General features: G+C 43.6%; 1 protein-coding gene and 1 long non-coding RNA gene across 4 annotated transcripts in view; one reads left to right on the top strand and one right to left on the bottom strand.

Moving 5' to 3' along the window:
* LOC139179089 (uncharacterized) overlaps positions 1–10,756 on the bottom strand; it is a 29,191-nt gene extending 18,435 nt beyond the window's left edge. The window contains exon 1 of one of the 2 annotated variants that reach the window (XR_011563498.1): positions 10,666–10,756. This is a non-coding gene — a long non-coding RNA (uncharacterized lncRNA). The remainder of the gene's footprint in view (positions 1–10,665) is intronic. The other variant, XR_011563497.1, reaches the window with a different exon arrangement.
* The window catches only part of PHACTR1 (phosphatase and actin regulator 1), a 521,847-nt gene that overhangs the window by 16,001 nt on the left and 490,458 nt on the right, over positions 1–15,388 (top strand). For both annotated transcript variants that reach the window (XM_070778380.1, XM_070778378.1), the window contains exon 2: positions 10,635–10,781. In XM_070778380.1, coding sequence (XP_070634481.1) covers positions 10,635–10,781 — 147 coding nt within the window. The remainder of the gene's footprint in view (positions 1–10,634; positions 10,782–15,388) is intronic.

Here is a 15,388-nt window from a genome sequence, read left to right as displayed (position 1 = left end):
GTTTAAGGTTTGGGATTTCTGGTAGCCACAGATGGCATCGAAGCACTCATGAATTGTGCTCTCAGTCCACTGAGAACCCATGTGTATTACTTATCTAGTGCTGCATATCATGTTACCCCAAAATGTAGTGACTTAAAACAGCAAACATTTATTATCTCATAGTTTCTGTAGGTCAGAAACTCAAGAATGTCTTAGTTGGGTTGTTGTGGCTCAGAGTCAGGATGCTGGTCAGGGTTGCAGTCATCATCAGTCCCAGGGCTTCTCTGGGGCTTTGAAGATGGCTCATGCAGATGGCACTTGGCAGGAGGCCTCAGTTTCTTGCCACATGAGCCTATTCACTGGCTTTTTGGGTGTCCCTGTGACACTGCACCTGGCTTCTCCCAAGACTCCAAAAGAAAGCAAGACAGAAGTTGCAATGCATTTCCTGATACACCATCGCTTCCACCATATTCTAATGGTCACAGAGACCAGCACTGATTGAGTGTGGGAGGGCGTGGATGTGAATGCCAAGCGTTGGGGATCCCTAGGAGCCATCTGGAGGCTGGCTATCACACCATACACGTATTCGGGGAAGCAGAAAACGTCTCCAAAACACAGAGGACATGGTTCCTATACTCGAACAGTTTTTATTTAGTATATCTTATATCTTTTAAGCACTTTCACAGCATCATCTTTCAGGATTTGGAATAGCTCAACTGGAATTCTATCACCTCCACTAGCTTTGTTCGTAGTGATGCTTTCTAAGGCCCACTTGACTTCACATTCCAGCATGTCTGGCTCTAGGTCAGTGATCACACCATCGTGATTATCTGGGTCATGAAGATCTTTTTTGTACAGTTCTTCTGTGTATTCTTGCCATCTCTTCTTAATATCTTCTGCTTCTGTTAGGTCCATACCATTTCTGTCCTTTATCGAGCCCATCTTTGCATGAAATATTCCTTTGGTATCTCTGATTTTCTTGACGAGATCCCTAGTCTTTCCCATTCTGTTGTTTTCCTCTATTTCTTTGCATTGATCGCTGAAGAAGGCTTTCTTATCTCTTCTTGCTATTCTTTGGAACTCTGCATTCAGATGTTTATCTTTCCTTTTCGCCTTTGCTTTTCGCTTCTCTTCTTTTCACAGCTATTTGTAAGTCCTCCCCAGACAGCCATTTTGCTTTTTTGCATTTCTTTTCCATGGGGATGGTTTTGATCCCTGTCTCCTGTACAATGTCATGAACCTCATTCCATAGTTCATCAGGCACTCTATCTATCAGCCCTTAAAACTATTTCTCACTTACATTGTATAATCATAAGGGATTTGATTTAGGTCATACCTGAATGGTTTTCCCTACTTTCTTCAATTTAAGTCTGAATTTGGCAATAACGAGTTCATGGTCTGAGCCACAGTCAGCTCCTGGTCTTGTTTTTGCTGACTGTATAGAGCTTCTCTATCTTTGGCTTAAAAGAATGTAATCCATCTGATTTCGGTGTTGACCATCTGGTGATGTCCATGTATAGAGTCTTCTCTTGTGTTGTTGGAAGAGGGTGTTTGTTATGACCAGTGCATTTTCTTGGCAAAACTCTATTAGTCTTTGCCCTGCTTCATTCCGTATTCCAAGGCCAAATTTGCCTGTTACTCCAGGTGTTTCTTGACTTCCTACTTTTGCATTCCAGTCACCTATAATGAAAAGGACACCTTTTTTGGGTGTTAGTTCTAAAAGGTCTTGTAGGTCTTCATAGAACCGTTCCACTTCAGCTTCTTCAGCGTTACTGGTTGGGGCATAGACTTGGATTACTGTGATATTGAATGGTTTGCCTTGGAAACGAACAGAGATCATTCTGTTGTTTTTGAGACTGCATCCAAGTACTGCATTTCGGACTCTTTAGTTGTCAACATGCCAGCAAATTTGGAAAACTCAGCAGTGGCAACAGGACTGGAAAAGGTCAGTTTTCATTCCAATCCCAAAGAAAGGCAATGCCAAAGAATGCTCAAACTACCACACAATTGCACTCATCTCACATGCTAGTAAAGTAATGCTCAAAATTCTCCAAGCCAGGCTTCAGCAATATGTGAACCGTGAACTTGCAGATGTTCAAGCTGGTTTTAGAAAAGGCAGAGGAACCAGAGATCAAATTGCCAACATCCGCTGGATCATGGAAAAAGCAAGAGAGTTCCAGAAAAACATCTATTTCTGCTTTATTGACTATGCCAAAGCCTTTGACTGTGTGGATCACAATAAACTGTGGAAAATTCTGAAAGAGATGGGAATACCAGACCACCTGACCTGCCTCTTGAGAAATCTGTACGCAGGTCAGGAAACAGTTAGAACTAGACATGGAACAACAGACTGGTTCCAGATAGGAAAAGGAGTACGTCAAGGCTGTATATTGTCACCCTGTTTATTTAACTTATATGCAGAGTACATCATGAGAAACGCTGGACTAGAAGAAACACAAACTGGAAACAAGATTGCTGGGAGAAATATCAATAACCTCAGATATGCAGATGACACCACCATTATGGCAGAAAGTGAAGAGGAACTCAAAAGCCTCTTGATGAAAGTGAAAGTGGAGAGTGAAAAAGTTGGCTTAAAGCTCAACATTCAGAAAATGAAGATCATGGCATCCGGTCCCATCACTTCATGGGAAATAGATGGGGGAACAGTGGAAACAGTGTCAGAGTTTATTTTTCTGGGCTCCAAAATCACTGCAGATGGTGACTGCAGCCATGAAATTAAAAGATGCTTACTCCTTGGAAGGAAAGTTATGACCCACCTAGATAGCATATTAAAACGCAGAGACATTACTTTGCCAACAAAGGTCCGTCTAGTCAAGGCTATGGTTTTTCCAGTGGTCATGTATGGATGTGAGAGTTGGACTGTGAAGAAGGCTGAGCGCCAAAGAATTGATGCTTTTGAACTGTGGTGTTGGAGAAGACTCTTGAGAGTTCCTTGGACTGCAAGGAGATCCAACCAGTCCATTTGAAGGAAATCAGCCCTGGGCTTTCTTTGGAAGGAATGATGCTAAAGCTGAAACTCCAGTATTTTGGCCACCTCACGCGAAGAGTTGACTCATTGGAAAAGACTCTAATGCTGGGAGGGATTGGGGGCAAGAGGAGAAGGGGACGACAGAGGATGAGATGGCTGGATGGCATCACTGACTCGATGGACGTGAGTCTGAGAGAACTCCGGGAGTTGGTGATGGACAGGGAGGCCTGGCGTGCTGCGATTCATGGGGTCGCAAAGAGTCGCACACGACTGAGTGACTGATATGATCTGATATCTTTTAAGTAGTTTTAGAACAATGCACAATTTTATATAAACCAAAATATTAGTCCTTCCAGGGGAGAAACCACTATGCAATGTTATGGTAGCTATTCAATAGTATTAAATAGTATTGTATTCATCTTTATCCAGACATCAGACCCAGGTACTGAAGCCCTAAAGGAAGAGTCAGAGCAAAGTCAATGTGAGACCCATGAGGCTACAGGGAACAGGGCTGGTCTGAATGCCCAGACATGGAACCATCTCTTTGGGAAGCCACCACCATCAGAGAAGGCGATGGCACCCCACTCCAGTTCTCCTGCCTGGAAAATCCCATGGATGGAGGAGCCTGGTAGGCTGCAGTCCATGGGGTCGCTAAGAGTCAGACATGACTGAGCGACTTCACTTTCCCTTTTCACTTTCATGCATTGGAGAAGGAAATGGCAACCCACTCCAGTGTTCTTGCCTGGAGAATCCCAGGAACAGCAGAGCCTGGTGGGCTGCCGTCTATGGGGTCGCACAGAGTCGGACACGACTGAAGCGACTTAGCAGCAGCAGCAGCACCTTTGGGGTATGGCCACACAAGCTGTGCCCTTCACAATTCCATAATTCTACTTACATGGGGCTGTGATGTGAATAGTGTACCCCTGCTCGAAGTTGCACAACACTGAATACCAAGGAGACAGAATGCTGGGAAGCAGTGGGAAAAACTAGGCACCCATACCCTCTCCTTTGTGGGCCCCACAAAATTAGCCACATAGAAATAGGAATAAATAGCAGAACTATGCAGAATGGACAGCTCCTTTAATTACAAGTTGAAGCGGAGAGCTCTAAGATGTGCCAATAACAGCTCCTCAGATTCTTGGTTATCTAGCAAAGCATACATATGTATAGAAAAGAAAAAATATCTCAGCAGCTACATACTAAATTTAGCTTCATTAAAAAGCACAAAAGCCTTTTTGGTACATTGGTGTTAAGCCTATTTAAAACCTATGCAAGTTACTGCTGCAATCTTATTGGCTTGATATTGTAGTTAATAACATTCATCTTCATTATTGGCATTTTGCATTTTCTACATAAATGATTTTCAGTACCATCACTCTACTTAGTGACATCACACTGATTTTAACTGGGTTTAATTGCGAGGTATAAAGGTTCTTATATATCTAACTTGTGTTAGATACACAAAATAGTGTAACATGTATACTTAATCTATGCAGCCCCGATTCTTTCATCTGTTTGACAATGCTATTCTAGAATAAATTTTTTAACAAAAATTCAAACACCTCTAGCATAAATGTAGAATCGATTACCCTTAAGATCATTACTGTATTCATCTGCAGCCTGTGGGAATGGCTGACATGATAACTTTTCAGAAAGATTAAAGTAATGATGGGATGTCATCTCTAATCCTTGCAAACTTGCAAATAGAAATAAGGAAACATTTTTACTAGTACTTTTAAATTTTTATTAGAAATTATGTAAAACTTACAGAAAATTTGCAAAAATAAAATAGTACAAAGAATATTTATGTACTTTTATGCAGATTCACCTGTTGACCTCATTGGATTATCATTTGCTGTCCTATCTCTAAAGTCCCTAACCTATCTGTTTATTGACAGAAGGGTCAATTGCTCTATCCAGAGAGGAGTACAAAAGTATATATATTAGGAAGAATTGTTTTCCTTGTGATGGGAACTCAGACTTTACTTCTTTACAACTTTCATATATGAGCTCTAGCAATGTTAATTATATTTCTCATGTTGTCTATTACATCCCTAGTACTTTTTATCTTATGACTTGAAATGTGTCTTCTGACTACCTCCATTCAATAACCTCTCCCACTCCCACTGCTGGTAACCACAAATCTGATCTCTTTTTCTATGAGTTCATTTGTTTATTTGTGAAATATAATTAACCTACAACACTGTTAGAGAAGGAAATGGCAACCCACTCCAGTACTCTTGCCTGGAAAATCCCCTGGACAGGGGAGCCTGGTAGGCTACAGTCCAAGGGGTCGCAAAGAGTCGGACACGGCTGAGTGACTTCACTCTCACAACACCGTTAGTTCCTGGTGTATAGCATAGTGATTCCACATTGCTATACATTTCAAAATGGTTCCCACGGATAAGTCTGTTCACAGTATGTCACCATACAAAGGTATTACACAGTTACTGACTATAGTCCCCGCAATGCACATTTCTTACTCTGCCTCATTTATTTTGTGACTGGAGGTTTGTACCTCTTAATCTCCTCACCCACCTCTCTCACCCGCCATCCCTTTCCACAAGCCACGACCTCTCTGTTCTCAGCATCCACATCTCCACTTCCATTTTCTTAAGTTTGTTCATTTCTTCTGCTTTTTAGATTCCACGTGTAAGTGAGATCACACGGTCTCTATCTTTCTTCATCCCTGCCAGGGTCCGTCCACGTTGTCACAGATGGGAAGAGCTCATTCTTCTTCATGACTGGGTGGAATTCCACTAACTATACATATACCACATTTTCTCGGTCCATTCATCCACCGATGGGCACCCAGACTGTTCCCATATTCTTCACACTGTAAACAACGCTGCCGTGAACGTAGGGTTGGACATATCCCCTCAAATCCATGTTTTTGTCTTCTTCAGACAAGTGCCCGGGAGTGGAATTGCTGTGTTGTGCGCTGGTTCTATTTACGGTTTTCTGAGGAACCTTCACACTGTTCCATATCCTCTCCTAAAACTTGCTATTTGTTGTCTCCCCAGTAAAAACCACTCTGCCAGGCGTGAAGTGCTATCCCACTGTGATTTGGACTTGCATTGCCATAATGATTGCTAATACTAAGCATCTTTCCATGGGCCTACTGGCCATTTGTATGACTTTGGAAAAATACCTGTTTACATCTTCTGCTTATTTTTTAATTGAGTTGATTATTTTTTATGTTGAGATATATGAGCTTTTTGTATATTTGGGACCATTATCAGACACATCATTTGCAAATGTCTTTTCCCATTCAGTAGCCTGCCTTTCGTTTTGTTGATAGTTTCCCTCACAGTACAAAAGCTTCTTGGTTCGGTGCCATCCCATTTGTTTATTTCTGTTTTCATTCCCTTGCCTGAGGAGACATATCCAAAAAAATATTGCTGAGACTGATGTCAAAGGCCATACCTCCTATGTTTTATTCTGGGAGTTTTATGGTTTCAGGTCTTAGATTTAAGCCTTTAATCCATCTTGGGTTTATTATTATAGATAATATGAGAAAGTAGTCCAGTTTGATTCTTTTGCAGGTGCTCTCAAGTTTTCCCAGCAGCACTGCTTAAAGGGGCTGGCTTTCCCTCATTGTATACTCTTGCCTCTTTTGTCATAGATTAATTGACTGTGTAAGTGTGGGTCCATTTCTGGGGCTCTATTCTGTTCCATCGACCTGTGTGTCTGTTTTTGCGCCAGACGACCCTTGCACTTCTATGGCTGAGGTGACAGTGAATGCCCAGTGGTGCTCACTGCAGTAGTGGCCGGACTGGGGGCAACACCCACCACCCCCAGTGCACACCCCAGGGCTCTTCCCCTGACGTTAGTCAGTCAGATATTTTATGACAAGAGTCATGTTTGTGAAAGGATTCACAGAGAACGAAAACTGTGGAAACACTGGAATGAGCCCTCATAGAGGAGTGAATCCTTCATACAGGATAAGAGAGAGATACATGAGCTGGGATTGACTTTGTAAGGGACTTGTTAAAAGGATTTCTTCCCTCAAAAGACGGGAGGAAATAAAAGAGGCAAAGTGAAAAAAGATAATGGGAAAACATAGACGAGACAAAGAAGACAGCAAACTTTGGAAGCCAAACAATGGAAGAAAATAGTCAGAAATGAAAATGTCATAAAATAATTGAAGAACATGTGCATGCAGATGGATGTAGCATTTTAATGTCCCTTTTGTAAAAAGTATATCTATCTAGAATTATTTTAATAATACTGGTCCACATGATAGAGATAATATAAAAGAACATTTAAACTCTTGTGAAGAAAAGTAAACTTAAGATAGTAGCAATATTACATTCCTAATCCTCTGAAACATGAATAAGAAGCAGAAATTCAAAGATGTATTTCTTGATGTCAAGAACCATTATTAAGTAATATCTAAGAAACAGAGAAAGCTAAGACTAGAAAAGACTAGAAAGCTGAAGATGACTTGATTGTTTTTTGATAATGGCAATGCTGATGAATGAAAAGTCGAGAGCATGGGGAATCCCAAACTTTTTGAATAATCAAACAGCTCTGCATTAGGGATTTTCCTGGTGCTCCAGTGGTTAAGATTCAGGGCTTCTACTGCAGGGGGCACAAGTTCTATCCCTGGTTAAGGAAGTAAGGCCCCTCTCATGCCATGTGGCGCAGGCAGAATAATAATAATAATAATAATAGCACTGCATTCATTCAAAGAGAGGTATGGGTTGAGAAGATCCCCTGGAGTAGAAAATGGCAGCCCACTCCAGTATTCTTGCCTGGAGAATGCCATGGGCTGAGGAGCCTGGCGGGCTACAGTCCATAGGGTCACAACAAATCGGACACAACTGAAGCAACTCTGCATGCAGGCATAGTTATACAGTGTGTAGTTCACACAGTGTGTTTCCTTACTTTTGCACTTCCTCAAGAGCTTGAACCTAAATGTTGTGATCATGATATTGGTTTGCAGCCTGATTAGTCATCTAAAAGCATTAACCTTCATTGTTCATTTCATGAGCCAAACACCCCTGTTGTGCCTCCTGGGATGGGAGGCATCCATTTTTAGTCTATGTTTAACAGAGACAAATGGGACATAATAAGGAGACAAATATCATAGAAAAATGAATTTAAAATGTGGATAGTCAACCAAAATATATATTATATATACACTTAGCAAATCAATATACTGGTTAAAGTACAGGATTTGAAACCAGGTAGAAATGGATTTTGTCCCCATTTCAGCTACTCATCGACCCATTAGTTGTACAACTCTCCTTTACTCTTTGCTTCCCTCTTCTCTCCTTTTGGGCATCTACTCTGTACTGGATTCATGCCAAAGACTAGTGGGCCAGTCATCTCACACTCCTGAGGGAGAAATGGAAAGCTCATTGGGAAGAAATTTGTGGTATACAACACAAGGAAAGGTGCAGATGAAGAAACGAGTCAGACTTGTGGGGACAACTCTGAACAGACTGGAGGGAAACCATGGGAGACGAGTTAGGAAAGACAGATGGGAATCAGGTTGTAAAGGGCCCTGAAAGCCAGGATAAGTAATTTAAAAGTAAATGCTGGAAGTTGGCTAACTATGAGAAATTCAGTGATTAGGAAGGTAGTCTAGTACAGGGAGGCCAAAGGAAAGGATTATTTCAAGAAGGATACATTACTCGGGAAAGAAATGGGGAAGGCTATTGGTGACCTTTAAAGTAACGGTGACTGAGTGGTGGGAATAAAAAGTAGAGGTAGGGATACAAGGAGGGGATTAGGAGTGAAAAATGGAGACTCTGGGGCCAAGAGTTCCATGGGAAGGTTAAATAGACGGGGAGAGAAACCGTATGGTGGAGACTGAAGAAGCATCAAGGAGACAGCAGATGAAGAGTTACTACCTATGTGTGAAGTAAGAGACCAATGTGAAGAGACTGAAGAGTCTAGGGTGGGCGCAAGGATACAGGATAAGAGTTAGAACTGACAGCTGAAGTGGAGAGGGAAGTTTTGCAGCGCTGAAGCGGCACTTCATCCTCTGAGACTGAAGGGCATGACTTGACACTGAGATTTCCTTTGTAGCAGGAAGGGAATGAAGGTAACATTTATCTGTGTACTCCAGGTGGGCTCCTGTTAGAAAGAAATGTGGCAACATCTGGCCACAAAAGACCAGGTGACTGAAGCTGCCAGAAGACAAACATCAAAGAGTTGAGCCCGTCAATAGGTTCAGTAGGAGCATCAAAACCATTCTGACGCACACTCCAGAAACCTTTCTAGCTGTTCCTACTATATAACATGGGAAGGTTGCAGTGCAGACATTCAAAGAAATATGAGGTGCCCTTGATCTTCAGCCTGTCCTTCAAAAACAACGATACAGAGTTACAGAGACTACAGGCCCAATCCAAAGACCACTGTGCATGCTGTAAATCACCAAATCAAAACTTGAAGGTGAAAATGAATGGGTACTTCCATAGAGATGAACATATCCCCAAAATCAGTAGTGCTAAGAGAGCTGCTGGGGGACTTCACTGGCAAGCCAGTGGTTAAGACTTTGCCTACCAAGTACAGGGTGCAGATTTGATCCCTGGTGGGAGAGCTAAGATCCCAAATTCCCGGCAGTCAAAAAGCCAAAACATAAAACAGAAGCAATATTATAACAAATTCAATAAAGACTTTAAAAATGGTCCACATTAAAAAAAAAAAAGAAAAGCCACTCAATTCTTGGTGAATATACCTAGTCTTCCCTGGTGGCTCAGATGGTAAAGAATTCAACTGCAGTGTGGGTGACCTGGGTTGGATCCCTGGGTTGGGAAGATCCCCGGGAGGAGGGCATGGCAACCCACGCCAGTATTCTTGCCTGGAGAATCCCATTGACAGAGGAGTCTGGCAGGCTGCAGTCCATGGGGTCGCAAAGAGTTGGACACCACTGAGCACCTAAGCACATACTAGTCTACATTCAAAATAGCAAATCTAGAAACTTTACAGGCAACCTGCCTCTAAAGTTGTACATGCTTCTACATCTGGTTCCATCTCTATCTGAGCTCCAGAGTTGGGGAAAAGGGGCACAGGGGTACTCCAGCCTGTTCTCTTCCCTGACCAACTGGGACTAGGCTTGCACCCCAGGACTAATAATGGCATGCAAGGGAAGCTGAAGCTGGGCTGTCTGGTTGGGCATCCTTGGACCAGACGATCCTGGGGGTTAAGGAGACCCTCGTGTGCACTTGAGAAGCATGGGTAAGTGCATTTGGCGGGAGAGGACACAGTGCTGACTGGGCATCTTTGGAGTCCTCCCTTTCGCATCCGCCTCTCTGGGCCAAGAGCTGCAACCCGGGGCTGCAGGCAGGAGGCGGGGTGGCCGTCCGTCTGCAGCACCAACCCGCTGGCCCTGGGGCTGGGAGAGGAGCTGGGGGTGAGGGGGGGCGGGGTGGGGGCGAGCGCCAGCCAGGGAGAGCATGATCTCTGCTCCAGTCCACAAATCCTTAACGGGTTTTCTTTCTCTCCCTTCACCCTTTTCTCTCTTTTGCTCTCTTTCTTTCTCTCTCCTTTTCTTTTTTCTTTTTTCCCTCTTTCCCCCCCCTCCCCGTCCCCTTTCCCTCCCTCTCCCATCCCCCTCTCCCCTCCCCCCTTCCCTGTGTGCGAGCCTCTTCCTTCCCCCCCTCCCCTTTTCCGCCTCTCTCCCTCTCTCTCTCCATCTCCTTCTCCCTCTCAGCTCGCCGGGCGACCCTGCTCCTGCCTCCCACCTTAATGGCGGCATCTTCGGAGGACGATATAGACCGGCGGCCCATCAGAAGAGTCCGCTCCAAGAGCGACACGCCGTACCTCGCCGAGGCCAGGATCTCCTTTAACCTGGGGGCAGGTGAGGACGGAGCGCGTGCCCCGCTCTCTCCCCCACCCCGCTTCCTGCCCTCCTCCCCGGCTGGCTCAGCCCCCAGCCCCTCCTTTGGTACCCCACCCCGCCCCACTTCCTACCCAGCTGGTCCCCGGCGCGCACTCGCTCTCTTTGTGTGCCGGGTGAGGAGGTGTGTGTGTGTGTGTGTGTGTGTGTGTGTGTGTGTGTTTTGCGGAGGTGGGGGAGGGTAGCGCGTGGATCCCTGCATCCGCCGGGGAATCACTCGCCGGGCTTCCCCCTTCCTTGAAGAGAGGAGAGTGCTGTCACCGATAACAATGATCGTAGGCGTAGCCTGGAGCGCGGGGTCAGCCTGCCCGAGCGCCGCCGGCTGTGGGCGGAGGGGGCTGGCAAGGCTCCGCCGGTGTGGTTTGCTGGTGGGGCTGCTACCGCGGGTGGAACTTGTTGGTGCCATTCAGACTCTGGTGATTCTGCTGGGTTGATACCACTGCTGCGGCTTTGGAGTGAGGAGAGAGGAGGGGGTGGGGTTTAACAGCTGGGAACCGGACCCAGCAGTTGGCAAGCAACCATCGTGATGATAGTAATAAGATGGTCTGTGGGATACACGTGGGGTGATGGGAAGCTGTCAGTGGGACTGGTACCCAAGGTGGCCCAGATGGGATTAAGTGAAAAGGGCAACTGAGGTGGAGGAGGGAGGGAAAGAAGCATGGGGAGGAGAAGAGAGGCGGATACAGGAAGGATGGGAAGGAAAAGGAAGGGAGGAAGGAGGAAAGAAGGAAGAAAGGAGCCACAGAAAGGACTGAGGGATTCAAGGAGTCAAACTGTGTCCGCTGAGACCTGTCAGGGTTGCCTGAAAGGACACATCAGTGTCCGCTGTCTCCACTGATGCTGCTGTTGCTCCAGATTCAGGGGCAGACCGCCCTTGCCCCCTCCTATCCTAGTACAGGGTCCCTGTCACCGGGAGGAAGTTGTTCACCACTAACTTTTCTAAAAGACTGCTAAGTCCCCCTGCCTCCCGCCCCCCAAGTTTGTGTCTCTTCCTTTCTAGAATTCCTTACTATTATAGCAACTCCAATGCAAAAAGAGTGGGCATTTTCCTGAAAATCCTCCTTCAAAATAAGTTTAAGAAGAAAAGGATATCTTTTTCTTTAGGAAACTAAACCCTTGAAAATGGAACTGAATCAAGCAAAATATATGTGTGTATGTGCATGCTGGAGCAAAGAGAAAATTCAAATAATGACTATTTTACTCACTACTGAGAAGTCTGAATGAAGGAGAAAGCTCTACATAGAGAAATGAGATGTATTTGCTAAAGAACCATATCCTATGACTGGTGGGATGGTAACTGAGTGTGCCAAAGTAGCCAACTTCTTTGGAGTGTAACTTTTCCTATTTTGGTGATTTGGGGTTTGTTTGTTTTTTTTAACCCTTTGTTTTCTTGTCACTTCTGGAATGTTTGCCTATGGATTTGTGACTGGGGGAAAGAAGACTTCATTGGAGGAAGCTTTGATAGTTTTTGTGACATACAGTAGTAGCCTGTGGTCTCCATTGGAACTATTAATCCTTCACTTGTATGTTCTAGATTCAGAATATGACTGTGAGAGTTCTTGGAAAGGACTGAGAAGAGTTCCTTTTAGGATCAAGGTTGTTTCCAACCCAGCGATATTAAGGATCACTCCTTCTTTTTTTTTTTTTTTTTTTTTTACCAAACTCCGGTATATTCCCTGAACATCTTTGGCTTAGCAGAGAAGGAAAGGGGCTAAGGAGACACTTAATAAAGGTTGTTCACCTACTACTGGTGCTTTTACAACAAAACAAAGCTTGAAAAAAGAGTTTCAAGTTTCTGTTAGTGCTGGCTTAGGCTGAACCATTCTGCCACCAGATTCAAGCCAGTGACTTGCAGTCTTTTATTCTGGTTAAATTGCTCTGGAAGCCAATGAAAAGATTGGACTTTTCAGAGAGGACTCGTCTCCTTTTCATCTGGAAATAAACAGGCCAAACAAGCTCCCAGTCCCTTCCAAATGTCCTTTAGAAAATACCCTTAAAAGCACAGTGTCAAGAAAGACAACAGTAAGAAAGAAATGTGGTGGGAAGGATGTTTGTCAATGAGGGAGGGCGGTTGCTGAGGGCTGTGTTCTTTGGTTGGGGAGCTGTCCTCTTGGTGGTGCTGAAGCTGAGGGCTGTGTGACAGACACCTGACAATGAGCTGGACAGCTGAGGGGGGTGGAGGGTGGCGGTGCTCAGTCCTTTGGTGATGGAATCCCAGGGAAAGTGCTCACTGACGGGCCTCCAAAAACTTTTCTATCCCTGCCCACCTACCTGCAACGCCTGTTTACTACGCCTCCCGCCTACTGCTCCACTGCTCAGATCGGGAGGTTTTGCTCTAATTTTGTGGCGGCTGCTCACTCCCAGGGCTTTGTTTTCCAGCTGGTTTGAGGTTGCTTTCCTGACACAATAAGATCTACTCACAGATGCTCCTTTCCCCCTCCCTTAAAAGTAATTGTAACCCCTGGCTTAAAAAGCAAACAGCCTTGTTTATCTCCTTGAGCAGCAAGTTGTAATTAAACTATTAGGGTCGTTATCAGCACTGCTGAACAGAAGAGCCTGCACACTTTGGATAAATTACATAATCTGGGCATAGAGAGAATTTTGTCTCTTAACAACAATTTATAAACGATTAGGCGAGGACGCTTTCATCCGCCCTTCCTTCCTGCTCCTCTCCTACCCCTAGTCACTTACTCTTTATTCTTTCCAGAGAAATTCTTCATTGGTTTAAACTATTTGTCTTTAGGATTCGCCTTCTTACACCTACTCATTTTATATAAGTCCACATTTAATATTTGAGAGGCTTAGTAATCACTCAAGGAAATAAATATACACATATTCATTTTACTTGGATATCATGAAATCATTTGGGGACCAAATCCCTTAAAACTAATGTGTACACTTGCCAGATTAAGTAGACTGGGGCATTTTAAATACTGATTAAATTCTTAAGCATTCCTTCAACTACACCTTGTCCCTGATGGTACTTAATAATATCATTTCAGAAATAACTTCACAGCATGAGTGAAAGATATAATCCCTCACCTACAGTCCCAAGTCAGTCAAAGAATAGCACCAAAATGTGGGTCTTTCAGTACTTTATGAAGATGCTAATTTCAAGATTCAGCCTAAATTGAGAGTGTAGAGAACAAAAATTTTTCTGAACCATGACTTTATTTTTCTAAAACAGCCCCTTTTGTAGGTTTTAACTTCTATTTAGCATTTAGTATATTACACAGACCTTGATAGATGCTTGTTTGCTGAAGATAGTATGTTAGAGAGAATTAAGCCAATGTATTTGCTGAAAGTAACCCAGACACATTAGACCTCATTTAAAACCCTGGAAGAAGTTTTTTCCTGAGAAATTAAAATGTGTTAAAAGGACATCGTGTAACAGAAGAGTATGTTCACACTATTAGTAGCAAGTATTTCTAATTGTGTTCTCACTCAGCAATGAACATTACTGACATTTAGCTTCTAAGAACTTGCTCTGCCTTGTGAGGTCATTGATTCACTGCAATGAAATGAATGCAATGTAGAGCTGCAGCTCATCTGACAGATATTTTTCTTTGGGCCAGTTTATTCTATTGTATTTATTTATCTCTGTATTAGCAATGTATAAAAGAATGTTTGATACATAGAAGATACTGAAATGGAAAGGTTCTCCATAGTTACACACCAAAATGAATGAAAATATTATGATAAAAGATTTAACCACATCTAAAACTTCTATAAAGGATGTCAAAAGAAGGAAAGCTAGTCATCCTGATGGTTTAGGATTGTTTAAAACACAAACCAGTATTCTGCACTATTTAGGAAAATAAGTACTTCTCTAATCATAAGTACGTTTAACCTCTGTTGACATTGCAGAATTGCTTTGTATGTATGGAGGAGATTTTAAATTAATCGCACGGGCAACCTCAGAATGCTTATCCTCTTTGGAAGGCTGAGATCTGTTCTAGTTTCTGATGTTAGGAACTAAAGCCAGGGACAGTCATTTTTGACTTCCATTGATCTCCTCCACTATTTCAGGCCCAGAAGAAAACTGTAATCAAACTTAGCTTTTTCTGACTACCAGCAGGAGGGGATGGGTCAGTATGTTACAGTTTAAGCTGAGATCCCTTTCCTACCTTTCTTGAGGAGGAAGAACCTTTATCCTTTAGCTGAAGTATAAATGTCTTTGATATTGAGAAGTGGCATCCCAGAATGTGCTATTATCCTTTAGCCATGAGGACTGTCTCTAGGCAAAATTGTGAATATTGCCATGCTGAACCAAGATTATTTCACCAGTGTAAAGGTCTTGGTAGACATCCCCTTCAAGCTTTCCCTGAAGAATGACAATGTATGTATCCCTCACATTATTTCTCTTACTGATTCCAAACTGAAAGCAGATCATGTGGGCCTGACTTTTATTTGGTAGGCCCCAAATCTCCTTTAAAGTATTGCTTTTAGCATTCATTAGGGGCTTCCCTGGTGGGTCAGATGGTAAAGAATCCACCTGCACTGAAGGAGACTGGGGTTTAATCCCTGGATCAGGGAGATCCCCTGGAGAAGGTAATGGCTACCCACTC

This window comes from Bos indicus, chromosome 23 (genome assembly GCF_029378745.1).
Source record: "Bos indicus isolate NIAB-ARS_2022 breed Sahiwal x Tharparkar chromosome 23, NIAB-ARS_B.indTharparkar_mat_pri_1.0, whole genome shotgun sequence".
NCBI lineage: Eukaryota > Metazoa > Chordata > Mammalia > Artiodactyla > Bovidae > Bos > Bos indicus.
Note: the sequence above shows the minus strand (reverse complement) of the source record. Positions and strands in the feature narration are given on the sequence as shown.